Source organism: Anas acuta, chromosome 3, assembly GCF_963932015.1.
Source record: "Anas acuta chromosome 3, bAnaAcu1.1, whole genome shotgun sequence".
NCBI lineage: Eukaryota > Metazoa > Chordata > Aves > Anseriformes > Anatidae > Anas > Anas acuta.
This window is the reverse complement of record NC_088981.1, coordinates 25,206,519-25,226,089: the sequence shown is the minus strand read 5'-3', so window position 1 is coordinate 25,226,089 and position 19,571 is coordinate 25,206,519. Positions and strand designations below refer to the sequence as shown.

The window sequence follows — 19,571 nt, the reverse complement described above, 5'->3', positions numbered from 1 at the left end:
CCTTGAAATAGGCATGCTTCATTTTCCAGCTGCTACAAGCAGGTGTGGTAGTAGACGTAATGGCACAGTTTACAGCAGTTAAGCATTATTTGATCTTAGTTCTTGGTGAAGTTAAAGGAAATCTTCCTCCTGTAAGAGTCAAGAGACCAGAGAACTCTTCTAGTGTTAATTGTTCTGGATCACTGAAGTCTTAACTAGATGAAATATTACTGTATGGATATTAGAGGAGCTCTAAGGAACCTTCTCATGTAGGCTGGTGCACTGAAGGAAAGGAAACTTACTAGCCCTGTCTGTGTCTGAAAGCTGGCTTACAAAGTACCCCTTGTATGACCAAAATATGTGCCAATTCTTGCTGTATGTTTTGTCTAACTTGTGTTGTTAGATTGACAAAGCATTATTTACTCTGTGACTCTCATCTTTCAGACTGCAATATAGCTAGCCCCATTTCAGACAGTTAATTAACACAACTTAAAGCTTGCAAAATTAAGCCATCTTTTGTTTTTTAAGCACTCTGAATGAAATGTATGACTGAGTAAGCATTATGAGTAGATTATTCCAACCAGCTGGCACGTCTGGATTTTTAGAAAGAATAAATCATATACTCTGCCTTCTAGAAACAGGGTTCTGATTTTGGAAACTAATTTGGTTGACTAATCTCTTTTCTTTGGAGCTAATTGCATAACCAAGGCGTTTGTGGGATTGGTTTTGATCATTCCAATATGAACATGCTTCAAAGCTTCCATCAGTATTCCTGTATAAAGTCTGTAGATAGAAATGTGAGCATTATTTTGGAATTTGAGCAGGCATTAGTATTTCATGTTCCCAATAACTTCAGTATATTTTGTGTGTAACAGTTGGGTCCAAGCTGGGAGCACATATGGTCCTTTGTATAGTTTATATTTGTTAACTCCTTTTCATAAAGTTAATCTAGTCTGCTATTTTTTTTTTTTAAATAATAATCTGTTTGAGTTTCTCTAATTCTGGGAGTTCCTGGGACAGGAAGGAAAACTGACCAGCTTCTACATTAGCTTTTGTATCCCACTGAGGAGGAGCTCCTAGTGTCTCAAAGGATGGCACGAATGTGTTGCAGAACAGCAGCAGGGAGGGTCAGTTTACCAATACCCTGTATTCCCCCTGCTTTCTCTCAGGAATGGTGCATGTAATTAGATTTAAAAAAAAAAAATAATAATGTTGCGACAAAAGTATTGTACTGGAATCAACATTTCTTTTACCTGCATGGTATTTTGAGTACTATAAACAACATTTGAGATAATGGAGTTTTTCTTTCAGTGTTTGATTTTGTAGGTTGATTCAAGGCCCTTCACCACCCACACTAAAGCTGAGGCCAAATATTTTATTTGCTTGGACTGAGCTGTTCTCCAGACATTTGTATTGCTTTAATTGTGTCCAGGTGCATGAAACTCCTCCAAAGCTTTTGCTTGCATAACTGGTTATAATAACTTAAAAAATATTCCCCCCCCTTTATTTTTTGATATTTGTGTGACTGTTACACCATGATAGTCTGTAGGCTCATGGGATTAGATTCTAGCTCAGCTGTGCTAGGTCTTGGCTGTCCACCAGGCAATGTAAAAACGAGAGTGTAATATTCAACCTCTTCATCAGACAGACTGTGGTAAGTAAGTATTTCTAGCTGTCTGTAGAAATCACTGACAGCAGGAAGATACTCTCCAGAATTACAAGTCTTTCCCATTGTGCAGGACTCCTTTATGAGTCTCAAGTGTAAGGTAAAAGTGACCCAGATTTCATTGTGCAGAGAAGGAAAAATGTTTTTTTTATGACATTCTCTTAATTTCACTATGCTCTTTCATATCTGAAAGGATATGTTGATCTAGATGACATTCCCTATTGCATGACAGATAATACCAAAGAGATGTATTTTTCAGTACAGACTGCTTAGTAAACTTGAAAACAAAAGAAATGAATCCCTTTATCTCCTGATAAATTGGAAAGTTAGTAGTCTTCTGTAACCTCTGTAGCAATACATAAGCATTTGGTGTGGCCACTGCATATCACGTTTATCTGTATGCATGGTAGTATTCCTGTTTTCAGTATAGCCTCACTTCTGTGCTTTACCAGGCACTGGGCAAACTGTTCCTGCAGTTCCTCACTTAGGTCTAAAATATCAAATGAGGGCTCAAACGTGATGCCTCAGCTTTAAAAACCTATTATGCATCAGAGCAAAGAGTTGACTTGCTTCCTAGGCTCCATAGAGAACTCAGCATCTGCCTTGTGTCCTAATTTTCTTCGGTGCCTCTGAAGGGAAACTCGACTTTTAGCATTACCAAAAAAAAAACTTCACCCACTGTATGGTCTGGCTAACTGCTCACATTTTAAGGCCCACGGGTATTTGCCAAACAAGTAGACTTTGGGGGGTCCCAAGTGGGACAGAATGTTCTTGCTAATGCGCTGCTAGGAAAAAAACTGAAGCTGGAGAACATTGTCTGTGACCTTTCAATGTAGGAAGCTGCAGGGGAGCTCCTTGTTCTGTTTTAAATTACACAGTGAAAGATATTTGAAATGATGTGAAGTTAAGGCAAATGTGTTAAATTTACATAGGACAGACTTTCTGAAGGTGCACTGAAGGTATACACCTTTTCAAGTTTGTAATAATGTTCCTCCAGTGGTGAGAATACTCGTGTTTTAAGCTGTCAATGCATAGTAACTGTTAGTGGAGCAGAGTTATTAGTTAAAACAGACTGGTGAATATTTCTGTTTTCTCTCCACAGGAGTGGAAAAGACCAGATGTCAGCATGAGCAAGAAGTAGCTCTTGCAAGTGGAGGCGCCTACTTCCAAAGAGAGATGAGAGTGGCTCAGTTTGTTCCTCAGTGTGACGAGCATGGCAATTACCTGCCCACTCAGTGCCATTCCAGCACTGGATATTGCTGGTGTGTGGACAGGGATGGAAATGAGATTGATGGCACCAGGAGTGGCCCAGGAGTTCAACCGCCATGTAAGTGGCTGAAGCACTTGTCTTTTGTGTCTCTCTCTGCTGAAGTGCACAGTCTCCAAATACGGGGCCCCTGAGATATAGCACTGACTTGGAGCATTGCAGTCTTCTGTTGTCCCAGCCCTTTGACAACTCCAGCATATGCTTTTCCTTCAGCCAGGGCATCTGGACAACTGTGGTGAGCCTCTGATTAAGAAGATGGTTTTCTGACTTCTTTTTGTGCCTTGAAACTGTGAGAGGCCTCTATAGTTTCTACCCTCAGGGAGCTGTGGCAGCTCTGGGTGTGTGGTAACTGGCTGTTGTTTCAGGAAATGAAAGATGTTCTTTCTTACATCTTCCTCACTTCAACTGCAAAATAAGATTTTGAACATTTGATGGAACAAGCAATTACAGAGTTGAACATGAAATGACCTTTTATGTCAATTGCTCCTTCTCTGTCAGCCAAAGGAAAAAAATGAGAAGCTCTCTGCATCTGATTATAGTTATTAGTGTCTACTTATAGGGCTGTTTCCTTCTAAGAAGCCTGGCTGTAATTGTATCTGAAAATAACAAGAGGCCTTGTTATGCTGTACAAGCTCATTTTTTCCCATCTGCTTCTTTCTCTATCAACAAGGTCTGAGCACAGCTGCTCCTCCTATTGCTATTGGGCCCTCTGTTCGACCAGACACGATACCTCTGCCTCCAGGAACGCACTTGCTCTTCGCCCAAAGTGGGAAAATTGAGCATGTTCCACTAGAGGGAAACAACATGAAGAAAAATGGTGCAAAAGCACTCTTGCATATTCCAGTAAGTAACCTACTATAAAATTCCACGTGTCTTGGAAGAGCTGCAGCAAAGATCAAAGGGATTGTTTGTCTTTTATGTCATTTGATAATTGAAGTTCCAAATTCAGTTTTTATTCTTCATTAGAATTTCAGTATCATCTCACTTTGCCACTGAAAATCCATGACCTGACTACTCAGAAAAAATGAGCTATACAAAAAAATATTTGCCTTTAAAGAAGAGATCATAAGATAAAAATGTAATATTTGTGATCTTACATGTTTCCAACAGCTCATGATATAAACACTCCTACCCTTACACTTTCATTGTTTCATTACACTTTCTATTCATTTCTGGCTATGGTATAAAAATGCAGATCTACAAAAGCAGTATATGGAGTTTTCCTCTTACTCCCTCAAAATATTGTCATAAGTCTTAATCTCTTCATGTTCTCAGCATTCTTGGCTACAGATATATAATTTTTTTTCTTGTTTCCTTTTCCATGTGCAGCCCCAGTGGGTGGTAAATCCTTTTCCCACACTTCTTACTACTGTCTTGAGAATCATTTTTCCTTGAAAATGAATCCCTGATGTTGAGAATGTATCTTTTCCATCACCTGTGACATGCACAAACTCTTTCCGCTTCCAATTTCATCATGTTAATTTATTTTGCCTGAAGCTTGGGATTTCCATTTTCATTCTAGTATTAGTGTATTTATAAATGATAACAACACCAGGTAGCATGCTGGCCTGATAGATGAGATACTGACTAAATTACCCAGATTCAGTTAAGTGCACAGTACCACAAACTCTGCTGTGATGTAACGGCAAAATCAAGCTTTTGTCACTTGTCCACAGCACTGTTGCAGCAATGCTTTAAAGAAAATACTGTGGGTAGTTAAGCTGATATAGAGAAACAATTCTGAATCCTTGTCAGCTAGTCTTGTTACTTACTTGGTCTGGCTTAGAATGGTCTAATTAGAACCATCATCAGGAAAGAGCTTCCAAAAGACAAGATGCAACTATTCATTAAAACTTCAATTAAACGCTCGATTTCTGCATGCAGTATTGTCTTTGTTTTGTGCTATCTCAGTATTTGGGAAGTGACAGTGTGGAGACAGACTATTTAGTACCCTACAGTAATAATCTAGGCCATCTAGAACGTCCATCTCTGTTCTAATGCGTGTTTTTGGACCATCTTTGTAAGAAGTTGCTGATCCTTTTCGTTTTCCATCCAATGAATGAGAGTCTTAAGTCTTCTTTAATAAAAAAAGAAATCGACTCAGAAATCCATACAAAATTAATGTTGTATACAGAAAATGCCATTCATTTGTTTGGAGAAAAGAGTTTCCACTCTGAACTCAAACTTCAGCCCTACCTTTTCCTGCCCAGAAAATTGCTTCCTTGTCTCTGAGCATATTTATTCCAACAGAATGATTGATTTATAGAGTTTTTCATTCAACTATTTTTTATTTTAAGAACTCACTTTGCTATAACTTTATACCAATTAGTGCTTTGTAAGAAAATGCTAAAATGGAGTCATTGTGCATGGATTAATGAATATACAAAACAGCAGTCAGATTTGATAAAGTCATTGTTCTGTCCTTGAAGGGAAAGGATGAGAGGGGAAAAAAGCATATGAGGAATAACTAAGTACGATATCATGAATTTTCTTCTGCATATCCATTTAAAGAAATTACTGAAGTAAGACCAACAGGTCAGTATTAATATCTACAGTGCTTCATTGGAGTAAGAGAACAGTGAATGGTGATTGCTAGTTAGAAGGAACTTGAAACTACAAGTATTATTCTAAGCTACACTATGATGACTACCCATACTGTCCTTTTTTTTTCTTTTTGCCTGTCTTCCCCATCTCTCACCTCTTTCCAAGAATATTTTTTTTAAGCTTGAAGCTTTGACCTGCTGGCAAATACTTTTGTTGTCATTGTTTGTTTTGTTTAGCATAAGCTGACCTAATTTTCATGTTGACCAACAGGACAAAGTTATTATTGGAGTTGCTTATGATTGCATGGACAAGATGGTTTATTGGACAGACATCAGTGGCCCTTCGATCAGCAGAGCTAGCCTGCATGGTGGGGAGCCAACAACCATCATCAAAACAGGTAACAGGACTAAGTTCTTTGTCTTGCTACCTCCTAGTAATGGTATTAGAGACACGAGTTTAATAATCTATAATTCGCAGTTGTTGCCTGCGCTGTAGCATCACAAGTGAGTGCTATTTTGATGAACAATAACCAGAAAGTCTGGCTAATGTTAAAAAAAAAAAAAAAATCCATTTCCTGTGCAGTAGCACTTCATTGCCATTTCACTATTGAGATAAGTGAGAAGTCTGATCTCCTTATATAAACTAAGTTTAAGCCCAAAAGTGCAGAAGAGCAGGCTGGGACATATGGGTAGACTAAGCTCTGATTGCTGTAAATAGAGACATTATTCATGCTTACAATGATGCAATGCCTACAACATGTAAATACATGAAGGAAAAAGCATAAATAAACATGATGTTAACAGTTGATTTAGGGTTTTGCTGGTTTTAACGTAGGGTAGTCATGCCTTATATAAAACTATGGAAGCTTTTCAACAGTCAGTGGTTGTGCAAATAAAGGTGATTCAGTAAGTATAATGTAGCTGGATTTTCAGAATGCTTTGTGAGGTTCTTTGCAAAGGACCTACGAATAGGCTTGTTGGGAGAACGAAGGGATGGTTCTCTGCTGGACTGACAGCTTCTTGTTGATGGAGCAAAAGACAGTAACAAGGGTAGCAGTAAATGGCTGGTGCTTACAATGGAATTGAGTTATCATTAAAACCTAGGGCATGTGCTGGGGCCAATCCCTGTTGTTTAATGCATTTGTGATTTGAAATGGAGGATGATGGATTGTCAGCTTTCTGTTGAATGAATGCAATCAAAACTAAAGCCTACCAAAGAGTTGCAGAAAGATTTCATAATAATTTGGTATGTTCACATTGAATTCTATCTGTGGGTATCACTCTGATTTCGTTCTGGTAAGCAAGGTAGGTAATATTTTGACTGTCTGAGATTTGAATTTGTATAGGCATTTTCTCTCCTTCACTCTGCCCGTCACCTGTCTGTTGTGCTGGGGAGTAATGGGTGGGCAGGGAGGCTGAAGAGAACCCCTGCTCTCTGTTCCTGGGCTTGGAGATTGAACAGCTGAAAGGTGGCTAGAAACTGTTTCAGCTGCGAGTTTTCTTGTCTTCCAGTTAAGTTTTGAAGTAAGAATGAGTAAAATTAGTCTCATTCAGTTCTCACCCTTGGAGTTGCTCAAGGCTTCAAGAATTGGGCTAGAGAGTAATGTGGGGTTGGTGCTTTTACAGCTTATGTCCTGTTACGGTATTTTTCCCCCAGGTCTCTGTTGCTCAATGCAGTTTGTGTTTGTTTTCATTAGAAATGTAAGCCTGACCATCTACAATACAAAAACTTTTCTTAAAAGAAAAGGATTAAGGGAAAGGACAGGTTTGTCCTTTCCACACACCACGCACACCAAAAACAAACAAAACAAAAAACAACAAAAATAGCTAGCAGCACTATTTGCACGCACGTATCCTCAGAATTGTAGAACACCTGTAAAGTCAAGTCACTGGAGGAGGTGGCCCTTGCTTTTGATCCTTTTTACCTGTTGTCACTAAAACTTAGGAAATTGACTTAGCAAAATGGTCAAGCAGTTTTAAAGCTTCACAATAATCTTGCTTTGGTTTTCTTTATCTGTTTAAGTATCTCTACCTGGAGTATGTGCTTCAGAAAAGCCAGTTTGCTGGGGCTCCATTCAGGCCCTCAGGGGCAGTGGAGAGGGGGGAGCAGCTAGGATCTTCCCATTGCTCTGGGAAGGGATAAAGGAGGACTTAAAGCCATCCCTAACCACAGTAGCAACTATGGTATTTCTGTACAACTTGATGTCTGAGGTATTTGTAGGACTTCTTTTTCATCCCAACACGTTCAATCTAAATGAGATTTTAACCCATAGTGCAAGCATGTGCTTGTATAAATACAGATTCAGTGGGGCAAGGATTTCCAAATTCCACTGTTCAAATATTTCCTCAGATTCTGTACTCTTAAAAAGCGAGGGAAATTGCTATTGCTAAAGGTTTTGTATAGATATAAATTGGCCTATCTAATGAGAAGAGTGTGTGCATGCATTGAAAGTCTCGCAGTGTATACAATATTTTAGCAACATTTGTTAAGATTTTCAACTCAATCTTATTATTCTAAGTAATTCTAAGTGCTTACAACATGATGCCATGTGGAAACTTCATTTTTTTAATCTGCTACAAATAATATTGTGTGTGTAAAGACATCTCGTGATTTCTGTTGTCCCCATAGGATGTGTGTGGCATTCTTGAAGAGATGTTGAACACTGCTGCTCTTTACTTTGTGTGAAATGTTAACTGGATCAGAACAATATAAGGCTGAATATTCAGTATTTCAGTATCTCTATGCTATCCAAAACTGAAACTTGAAAATTTCAGGAAATGGGAAAAATGCGTCTCTCTCAGAAAACTCATGAGAGTCTTGTCATAAACTATTTTTTTGTTTTGTTTTGATATTTGTCTTTGTCCTCAGGAGAGCTACAGCTGCTTGCTGCATTCTTCTGTTCATGTGTATTTTTGTGGAATGCACTTTTTTATTTTTTTAAGTTCTTGCAATCCAAGTGGAGTTGCTTTGCAGAAACATGTTTTATTGTGACACTCCATCCAGTTCTCATCTATTCCTGCAGCTGTATAGCCTTTGGAGGCTTTCTGAGTTCTGCAGCTGTGTAGGCAGGTCAGGAAGTAGAGCTTCCCTCTTTGTAGTAATTGCCTAAATTTTATCAGCTGTATGTGTCTCTGTTTCCCAGGGGTAGAGCCTGTGACTGTATAAGGCCTGATGACAATAGTGCAGGAACATGTTTGTGCCTCTTGAAAGACTATATCTTAATTAATCTTTTCCAGCTCTTCAGCAATGAACATACATCCAAAATGATGTGTTCAGACTAAGTTTAATCCACCCTGGTGAGAGAGGAGAGGCTGTTTAGTCTGCTATGTAACTTAATTCACAGAAAAGTTGTATCTCTGTCTGGTATTCTGGACCAAATGCCTTTTTTCCAGAAAGGCAGTTTGTGTTGGGATCTGTTTATGTAATGGCTATCAGCAAATAAACCTGAGCATTAATAGAAGGCTAACTTGCCACATACCCTCATTCCAGTACATTCAAATGATGTGTGGATCTGCATTTGAAAAAAATTCTGCAGATGGCTGGTATGAAGGGCCACTGCCTATTCTGGGGAGTGATCATGTGCAATTCTTTATTTCTTTTGGAACTGAAATTAGACTAAAATTGATTTGTACCTGTCTTTGGCTTCACTACATCCTGCACAACCTGCCTACTCTTTTTCAGCGAACCTTGTAGAGTATAAGGCGGCTTTTCAACAGTGGCCGAATTAAACCTCCAAGTGCCATGTATTTATTCTCCATCCTTCAAGTGGGTTAGAAATTACTAATGCTAAAGCAGTAGGTCATTATCTGTTATTTCCTGTTGCTTTTGGAACAACTCACTGTCCAAGAAAATCTGTGCACATACAGTTCTGAAACATGTTCCAAAAAGGGTTGCTGTGTAAAAAAACAAAGAACTGGATCTGAATTCCATCAGTTAGCTAATATCATTATCTCTAGTCCTTTGAGCTTGGTTATCTCTGTGTATTGTTTTGGCTAAACTTTGTATGAAATCCAGTTCTCAGAGGAGTGCTACATATGCCAGTATCAAAGAAGGGGGAATATTAAAAGTTATAAAATCTATTCCAGATCCTGACTTGCTAAGGAGGGTAGAGTAAGTTGTATTAAAGCCCAGTGTAATGTAAGACATGAAGCATAAGTGAGTCTTAACAATTCAGGTTATCTGTGCTGTAACCCTGCCTGAAATCCATGGCTTTTATAAAGGAGGTGCTCACAGGAAGGGAAACATGGGCCAGGGGAGGTTTGGGGGAAAAGCTATCAAGCTGGGAATTCCCTCTCTCTGCTTTAATGCAAGTCAAACTGCTTTACTTGTTCTTATGTAATGGGAAAGCCAAAGCCCAAAGGTGCAAGGATGGGAAAGGAAGCACCAACGCTTGGAGAGTGAAGGGGGCCTTGCTGGAGGTGGGAAGGAAGGTATTTGAGAAGGCAGGAATCTGCTGTGAAAGGTGTAGAGCTCTAGGTTGTAAAATGTTAAAAGAAATGAAGAGCTGGGGAAGCTGCTGCCTAGCTGTTACACTATTTTACCATCCCTGCACCAATGAGGCACTGCAGTGCCCCAGCCACTGAAGATCAGTTGCAGTTCAGGGCAATGTTCTTAAAAATCCATGTCCAGTAGTAACATAAGTCATCTTTGTTGTGTTTATTGGCACTGCGTTTGCTGTCTTTCTCTTATTACAGATTGATCTTTTATTTATACATCAGACACATCTCCAAGGGCTCTGTGTTTATAAAAGTTCTATGTATTTAAACTTCATAAGGCAAAATTCATATTCCTCTTCCAACTGATGTGAAGTGGCTTTTGTTGGACCACAGCCAGAAAACTGAAAGAAAACTTCTCTGTTAGGAGCTGAGAATGCTTATGAGGCCAATGCTGTATATTGGTACAAAACATAATGTCTAGGCTTGATTTTTTTCTGTTGTCTTGCAGACTTGGGAAGCCCTGAGGGGATAGCTGTAGATCATCTGGGTCGCAACATCTTCTGGACTGACTCTCAACTGGACAGAATAGAAGTGGCTAGGCTGGATGGGCGCCAGCGTCGTATCCTTTTTGACACTGGCCTAGTGAACCCCAGAGCAATTGTTGTGGATCCTGTGAGAGGGTATGGATGCCTTTTCTAAATATACATGCAAAGCTTGGTTTTATAGAATAGGTTTATGCATTTATGTATTTAACAGTAGTGTATGCTCTGTGTCCATGTATTAGGCGGTCTGTAGACAATAATAGGACTATAGTTTCTTAAAACAGCAAACAAAAACAGAACAACCTACTTGTGTCCTGTGTAGTAGGCTTGAAATAAACTTCTAAAATGCCCACTAGGTAATGCCGTGATACTTTGAGAGATTTGTCCAATACATGTTAAAATCAACATTTCCTATATGTCACATAATTGTGGGGTGAGAACATCTGTGCATGTGCGTCAAGTGACAGCAGAGTAAGGAAAAAGAAACGCACTTCATAGCGTGAAGGAAGAGGAGAGGCACAAGCATAATGAGACTGAGGGGGGACCTGTTCCATGCAGAAGCCTCCTGACAGCATGGGGCTCTGGGATCTGGCTTCTGTCTCAAAGCAGATTTTGTGGGTGGGTTTAGGGGTTAAAAAAAAAAAAAGCAAATGTGCTTGCCTTGAGGGACCCTGTAAATTTTCAGATGTAGAAAGCACATTCAAGGAAAAAAAAATCACTGATACTTTATTATTAGTGATCAGTGGTTAGCGATTTTTTTAATGGCCTTCTCTGGGGTTCTCCCCTGACCATAGTCTGCTATGATCACTTCCATTGCATACTGCTTGGTGTGCTGACAAGAAAAATGTAATTCTGAATGAATTCCACGGATGTGTGCCAAATGCTGCTGCTGTTTAACTTGAGCAGACATGACGGCTGGTGAGCAGGAGTGGTAGGGATGTATAGTTTGACCAGTCCACAGAACTGTTTCAGTAGAGGTGGTTTTGCCTTGTATCTTGCACGTATTTTATTGCACACATTGTTTAGGTAAACAATATAGAAAAAGCATTTCGCCTTGTGTGTGTGTTTGTCTGTCTTTGTTTTTAATAGAAGTAAAACATTTGATATATCTTCACTATTCTTCTGTTGCTTCTATATCCAAGGGCAGTGTGGTCCTTCCTATGGATTTAACTAATGGTGATGATGGTGTTATTTCAGTGTTCTTACTGTTTTCCTTGATTACAACAATCCTTTGAGATCAGTCACTGTCTTAATTTTTGCCTTTTTCTTCCTCTTAAGAATCTTGTACTGGACTGACTGGAACAGAGAAGCTCCTAAAATTGAAACCTCATACATGGATGGCACAAACAGAAGAATTCTTGTTAAGGATGATCTGGGATTACCAAACGGGCTCACATTTGATCCTTATTCCTCAATGCTGTGTTGGGTAGATGCAGGTAAATAGGTGTTGAAATCTATCTTCGTAATAGTAGTATAATAACTAATCCTGAAAAGATGCCCAGCCAATTAATGCTTATAGCTCTTTAGGAAAAGTCTTAAATTTCATACCTTGCTTTTTGGCTTTAATAATCTCACTTTATTTGTTCATATGACCACTGAGTTCACATTAGAGACTGTGTAAGCTGGAAGATTTAAATTCTGAACAGATTTTCCAGGGATGCAGTAGGTTTATATCTGTGTGCCTTGCATGTAGCTTTATGTTTAGATAGTATTTAGGCCTTTGGGGAAGTTTTGGTTTCATAGATAATAGTTTAAGACCAGAAAAGAACACTGATCTGTCTAATCTACAGAACATTATTTTGGCATTATTGTTCTAAGCCCTGTAACCTGTTGTAAGGTAAAGCCTGGCTTATATTTGACTGAAGCAAGCCTTAAAAGCAATTCATACTGTATTTAGAGATCAAGAGATTAAATTCTGGCATTGACACATTGCTGGTTTCCTGCCAGTGTCTTACCTGTTCAAAAAAAAAAAGCATACTTCTAATCCTCATTTCAACTGTTCTTTTTTTTGCCATCCTGCTGTCTTTGCCACTGTAGATTCTGCCAGAGATCTCTTCCTATGGATGTCCTTTTATACTTCAAGTCACCTTTCAAGTTACTGATAAATTAAAAAGATCAAGCTCTCTGTTTCACTGTAAGAGACTTTCTCCAGCCTTCATATGTTTCTCCTTGTGCTGTCTTTTTTTCCTCTCTCCTTCTTTTGTTCTCAGATTAGTCTCTTATCCCCTTTTCTCTTAAACACCTGTAGTGGGTTTCAAAATTAGGTTCTTTAGTCGTGTTTCCAAGGTGCGTAGTAGACTTAGAGCTAGACCTTTAAACACCCTATTTGCATTGAAAAGTTGGATGTTCCTCCTGCCGTATTGTTTTTGTGGTTCAACCCATCAAGCTTTTTGGGAACATGTTTACCAAACTGTACTTGAAAAATGCCTTCTAGAGGAGGTGGAACCTGACTAGTGGCTGAAGGATCCCTCCAGAATGGAGGAGACCTTCTGTCAGCTTCTACCCCAGCCTGAGTATGCTGGTTTCAGTACCAAGGGTTTCAACATGTGAGCAAAGCCGTAGCTGCACTGGATGTTTGTGTTTCAGTAAGTTAGGTGCTGTGCTAATTACATTAGCACTAGGGTACTTTGCCATCCAGTCTTTGGCACGTGTGGAGATCTGGCATGGGAAGGGCTTTGACTAAGCAGCAGACCAAAAGACTTCCAGGAAGTTTTATTCTGTTCGTGCTTGCATGCTTACACTTAGCCTTTATCCCCTCTGAGAGCTCTCTTGGTCTTGTTTTTGAATAAACTGAATTGTTTCACTATATGCAGGTACAAAGAGACTGGAATGCATGAACCCTAATCAGTTTGGTCGACGAAAGATTGTTGAAGGAATTCAGTATCCTTTCAGTGTTACAAGCTATGGGAAGAATTTATACTACACGGACTGGCGCAGGTATTTTATCTGCTAAAGGAATTATGGAATGCTTTATTCTGTTCTCCTGTCTCATAGGAACTGAAGTATTTGCTGCATTTCTCATGTGTGACCTCTCACACATTTTTTTTTTTTTTTCTCCTGGCAATAGCTGTTGCAGGGCGGAGTGAATCTGCAGAGTTGACCTATTGATGTTGCCAGTTAACTGGGTTTTCTTTTTTCAGCACATTGGTTTGTCCTCTAAGAAAATGCTTTTAGAACTGAACATTTTTGGGAAAGGAGTGGGAGTTAACATGTTTTCCTTATGGCTGTACTTGCAGCATTGTAGAGGGCAGAAATTACTCACTCAAGGTCTTCTATGCTCAATGTTATCTGACTGTTCAACCAGAAATAAGAAGGCACTTTTACTGTCTTGGTGGCACACTCTTTGTTGCAAGTGAACTAAAACACTGAAATATGATTGAGACTTTATAGTTTATATATTTAAAATACATGTACCGGATGTTTTTCTGGAAATATATAGTATTTTCATTTGAGGTAAATAGTTATGTGGACTTACCTGCAAACTTCTGTATAACTGAGTCTGTTAATTGCAGCAAAACGAGCTATTAATGTGCTTAATTATTTCCAAGCTGGAACCTAATAGCTGGCAAATGCTATTCTGGATATATGGAGATATATATATTGAGATATATATCCATATATATATATGGATCCATATATATATGTATTCTGGATATCTCATATGGATATATGAGAAACTGTGTTGCAGTTCTGTCAGCTGAGTGCCGTTTTGTTTCTAGGAAAAAAAGAAATTACTTAGGACCGGCTGTATTCCTTTCAGATAAAATGCTTCACCTGAAACACAGTATTGTCCGTAATTATTGTGTGTAGTATCTATGTAGTCTATGTCACAGAAGATATCAGAGGGGCAGAATATGTAATGTGTCAAAACTACTAGCAGATGTGTCCCTGTGTTGGAAGTACCTCCAATAATAGTAAGCTGGCTCCTTGCTGCTAAATCCTTTTGCTGCCTAGCATGAAGGCTATATATATATACTTGAGTTGTCCATGAAAGTTAAGGTCTTGGTGGGATTTTATTCTGGCATCACTTCCTACTAGTGAAAATGAAGCACTTCCGGATTTTTCTTTTTTTGTTTTGTTTCTCCGTGTACTTACACGTTAATTTCTCTTGTATGTGGCAGGGATGCTGTTGTAGCAGTGGATCGCATGGTTTCGACAGAAAATGATAACTTCCAGCCTCACAAGCGCTCCCGCCTCTATGGAATCACCACAGCTTTTGCTCAGTGCCCAGGAGGTAATCCACATTTTTTTTCCAGTTGTGCAGCACCTTAGCCTGTAAATGAGCTTAGTAGCAGCTCTCACTGAAAGGCTTCCAACTGATATAGATGGTTTTTTAAATCTAGTTATTGCTTAGATTTGTGTCTTCTGAGTTACTGAAAATCACATATGTATGTGTTGTTTTTATAGAAGCAGTTATTGTGGTTGCCATATCAAACCAGAATAGGGAGAGAAGGGGCCTGTTCTTTCCTGTATGGAAGGACAGGTGTATGATCAAGATGAAAATCTGATATGGCAAAAGCTGCTATCTTGTCATCATCGAAATTGAATGCTATATTTGTACTTAGAGCTTATTTACTTTAAAAAAAACAAAACAAAAAACTAACTTTGAACTATAGAATATAAACTTTGAACTATAGAAATATCATGGTCTTTTGTCCTTAAGAAGATGGGTGATTTTAAAATGAGACTGTTCAGAAAACAGCAGGTGGTAGAGTGGGTGGACTGGTCTTTCTGTGCTGTTGAATGTTAAGTTTTTCAGCTACTTTATTGAAAATGCCCTTGTGAAGCGTAGAAGAGAAGTTGATAACCTTGAAATAACGATTTGTTCTTTGGGAAGCAATACCACAGTTCAGTTATGTTCTTCTTATCAAATCACAGTTAGGAGATGAGTTTACCTTTTATTATTATGATGTGGCTAGAATTACAGGAGGTGTGGTATTTTAATTTCAGGCCTAAAAAAAACTTGAGATGGTTTCTACTCAAGTTACTCAACATGTATAGAAAAAATGTAACTTAATTGCATCCATGGTTCAGTGCATTAAAAATGCATATGAATATCATAACTAAGAAACCAATTATTTTATTACTAGTTAATACTATTTTGTGGTTGACTAGTTAATTATTAGCTATTGGTTAATTATTAACAAGTTAATAGTTCCATAGTAATAGGCACTGTGTAGCAAAATAACACTGTGCACTAACTAAATGTGTATAATGGTAGTAACCTTGGCATCACTTCTGTCTCATCATAGGTCTATTTCAAGTGCTTTTCCTCCTTCTCTGACTGATACCTTTGCCCTCAAAATCCACTCCGTGTAGATCTTTCATTTTACCCTCAACATTAATGCATTTCTCCCCATACCCCCAATATTATTTTGTTTTCATAAATCATTCCTCAATGTTTTTGTACTGGGTGCTCTCTAGGAGCGATATCCTGTGGCCTTTTAGATTTGGTCTTCATGTGTTGCGTTTCCCCTGTTTCTTCGCTCACCCTCTCTTCATTCTAATATCTGTGATCACTCAGCCAATTTATGAAGTATGTTTCAGAAACAGGCTATTTTTTTCACGTTGCCTCTCTTGCTCTGTCCTTATATCTGAACCTTTATTTGAGGGGAATATCAGAAGCAAACACAGGGGATATGATGAATTCCATCTCCCCAAAGCATAGTTTTGTTTCACTCTGTCTCGTTCTGACTTGTTTTCCAGTGCAGTCACAAAATCTACACTTTCTCTGTACATGTGTTTTGGATTTTTTTGTGGGTTTGTTTACGCTGTTCTTCAACATTTTACATCTCTTTTCTTTCAGGACACAATTACTGCTCAGTGAATAATGGTGGTTGTACTCACCTCTGCCTGGCTACCCCAGGAGGCCGTACTTGCCGCTGCCCTGACAACACAGTTGGAGTGGATTGTATAGAAAGAAACTGAGCATTAAAACAAACTTTCTAGTGGCAGGCACTTTTTGGAAATGTGCTGTAAAAAATTCAGTTCTATAAATACAATCAGGCCCTAAAGATAAATGCTGCATGCTGTTGACAGCAAGCAACAATGTATGTATGCAGACACACACAGGCAATGACTGTTTTGTAGCAGTTAGGCAAGACAGAGCTAGTCAGTTGGGTCCAACTCAGTCTTATTCCCTGTAATACTACTTTTGTGCTTTTAAATTTAAATGTGGGTGCCTTAGTTGCACCTGTGCTGGGCTAGGAGGAAGTGTGCCTTGACAGAATTGAAGTACTGAATATAGAACGGAGGGTGGTGTGATTCTGAGACTGGGTTGTACCTTGAAGCATGCAGAGGTTATCTGCACAGTGGTATGGTGTGCTTAGCCCTTCACATACATGACTGGGCTCTATCTTCAGCAGAGAAGCAGCCAGGGGGTCCCAAGGATGAATAGATGGGAACACCCAGTAACAGCAAAGATTTAATGCCTAACTCCATTCATTCCCACTACTAGTCTTTACACTTTCAAAACTTGAATCTAAATTTTTGATTCTTGTGTTATAGAAATACTTTATCCACATGCTGCAAGGGGAGTTCTCACTAACCTCACGATCCCTTTCCACAGCATGTGATTCTTGATAGATAGTCAGCACTGCTTAGTGGATGTATTTGAAGTTTTTGCTGGATTTTAAGAGATTTATTTTAATTCTGTCTGATGTGGATTCTGGAGTAGTTTCCTAAAATCCACTAAACAAACTTTAGACATAGATCTCAATTTATGATAGTTCATCAAAGAATGGATGTTGATTCATTTGGAGGTGTTTGTTTTTCTTAAAGAGAGAAAGTCATATATGTTTCCTGAGAATTTTAAAAATATTTCTATGTTTGAGTCTATGAGCCTGAGAATGATCTTAGAACTTCATCATAGCTATCTTTCTTCTTAAGCAAATCACATCATGCCTTGTCATAGGCGATGTGAAACATGAAAGTTAAAAATCTGGTTTCCAGAAAGGTCAGCTGTGTCTTGGTGCTCAAAAGACAAAAAGTTATGTTCCGTTTGTGTGCCAGTGTTCAGTAACAGCAAAAAGGTATGTTGAAAGTCTAAGGAAAATTGTAGCATGTTTTCAACATCACAAATGAGTTTGGAGATGAGAGGCAAAATCAAAATTCATATTCTTAATGTCAAAGTAGCAGTACAAAGCTGAGAGTGAAGCGTATCTTCTTCAGTTTGTGTTGGGAAGGAAGCTTATGTGCAAGCCTTCTTCTATCAGCACACATTTCACAATAATGTTGTGACCTGAGCAGTAAGCTATTAACACCCCTGTTTCCTCACTCCTTCAGACACTACAGTTAAGCTTCCTAGAGAGCCACAGTCTTAACTATGGCATCTTTCTCTTTAATTGTATATTTATCATAAAAATAGCAATGTAAACATTTTAAAGATTTTTTTGTATAACTTTTTATAACTTTTAATTCATTTTACTCATACACTTAATCAGGAATGTCTTACTGTAAATATCAAAAATGTGTTGAAATGAAGGTGCTTGATAATTCTTTCTCCAGAATTGTTCACATATCTGGTGAAATATTAAAGTTTACACTCTGTACAGCTATCTACAGTACAGTCAATAAAAATGTTTGGTTTTTTAATTTTCTGTTTTTAAAAAAAAAAGTCCTCCCTACAGAAGGAATGATACGTGGTGTCTCAAATCTCTTTTCCTATAGATTGTTGATGATGCAACCGTATTAGGGGAGAAAGTGCTGTTGGGAATTTTGTATTTTTAAGCCAGTAGGATACTTCTAGTGCTCTTGCATTAGTTTTGCATAAAAGAACATACAATTTCCTCTGTTTTGTGACTTGGATGACACAGACTTTTTACTGGTTGTTATCTTTGTTGGGTAAACATAAGTTGAACACAATTCAGTTACACCATATGTCACTCTTCTGTATTAGTGGAAATACAGGGCAGGGAGTAGAGAAAGTGAGGGCCAGAATTTATCCTTCTTTTCAGAGATGCCCTGTGTGCAGAGTTTGAGAATGATGGGGGTGCTTTGTTGCTGCAGGCTGCATGTGTGTGGCTACGGGTGTGCTGTGCCTGCAAGGCAAGTAGAAAGCTAAGCCATGGGGCCTGCTGGAGGTGGTGATGCTGAGGTTTAAACTCTTAACACTTTTACTGCTATGGTATGTCAGGGCCAGGGTCAAGTCTGAGTGCGGTGGAGAAGACCAGTGATGGCCAGGCAAGTCCATAATGAAGGCCTGCAGTCCAGCTGGTGAGTAGGTTTGTTGGCCAGGGTCTGGATCAATAGCGTGCATGGCTGTGGCACAGCTCAAGCAAGGCTCAGGGTGAGAGCCTCAGCTGAAGAGCAGCAGCTGAAGATCAGCCTCCAAGGGAAGGAGGTTGCCCTCAGTGAGGCCTCCCAGCAGAGCTGTTTGAGGACAAGCCTCTGCTGAGGTTGCTTTGCGCTTTCTTCATACATCCTGACAGCCAGCTGGCCTTGTGCAAGCAGCTGAGCTGCTAGTGGTGGGAGTGTGCTCGGGGTCATGACACTGACATTTCTTTATTCCTTTAAATGTTTGCGTTCTCATTGAATCTTGCTAAATCTTTGGCCTCTGAAGTGTTCTGTGGTATTGAGTTCCTCATTTTAGTTACAGTCGGGGGGAAGAATCTCAAGCTTTGAGATTTGGTATTGGCCATTTCAGGGGATCTGTCTTGTGTCTATCATATTTTTTAGTTAGATGTTCACGAGTATTTTGAATGCAACATAGCAGATGTGATTTTTCTGTTTTGTCTCTCAAAGCATAGACAGTTAATGGCATCTTTTTATAACGTGGGGCTTTCTCATGCTGACCCAGATCTAATTCATTTACCTGGTTCCTATCCTGGTTGCTGTTTATTAGCGTCTGACTGTTGTAGTCTTGCTCAGGCACAAGCATATTTCAGTTATATTTTACACTGCGCTTTGGGTTTAAAAGGTATTGGAAAATGGGATTTCTTTAATTATTAAAAATAAGTTATTATAAAAAATAAGTTATAAAAAGCTGGGGTTGGTAATCATGTCAGTCTTGCTGTGGTGTTTGAAGAAATTATTACGCGTAATTACAATTCACATTGGCTACAAAAAACAGAAATTCAGAAGTTTTTCTGGGAAGGTGAACAACTCCTTCAGTGGTTGAATGAAAGACAAAATACTAC

General features: G+C 38.9%; 1 protein-coding gene across 2 annotated transcripts in view; it reads left to right on the top strand.

The window, feature by feature from the left end:
• NID1 (nidogen 1) overlaps positions 1 to 18,027 on the top strand; it is a 49,503-nt gene extending 31,476 nt beyond the window's left edge. For both annotated transcript variants that reach the window (XM_068676218.1, XM_068676217.1), the window contains 8 exons: positions 2,748 to 2,972; positions 3,583 to 3,755; positions 5,727 to 5,853; positions 10,401 to 10,572; positions 11,713 to 11,870; positions 13,248 to 13,371; positions 14,556 to 14,668; positions 16,241 to 18,027. In XM_068676218.1, the coding sequence (XP_068532319.1) occupies positions 2,748 to 2,972; positions 3,583 to 3,755; positions 5,727 to 5,853; positions 10,401 to 10,572; positions 11,713 to 11,870; positions 13,248 to 13,371; positions 14,556 to 14,668; positions 16,241 to 16,362 (1,214 nt within the window). In that variant the 3' untranslated portion in view covers positions 16,363 to 18,027. The remainder of the gene's footprint in view (positions 1 to 2,747; positions 2,973 to 3,582; positions 3,756 to 5,726; positions 5,854 to 10,400; positions 10,573 to 11,712; positions 11,871 to 13,247; positions 13,372 to 14,555; positions 14,669 to 16,240) is intronic.
• The last annotated feature ends 1,544 nt before the right edge of the window (positions 18,028 to 19,571 follow it).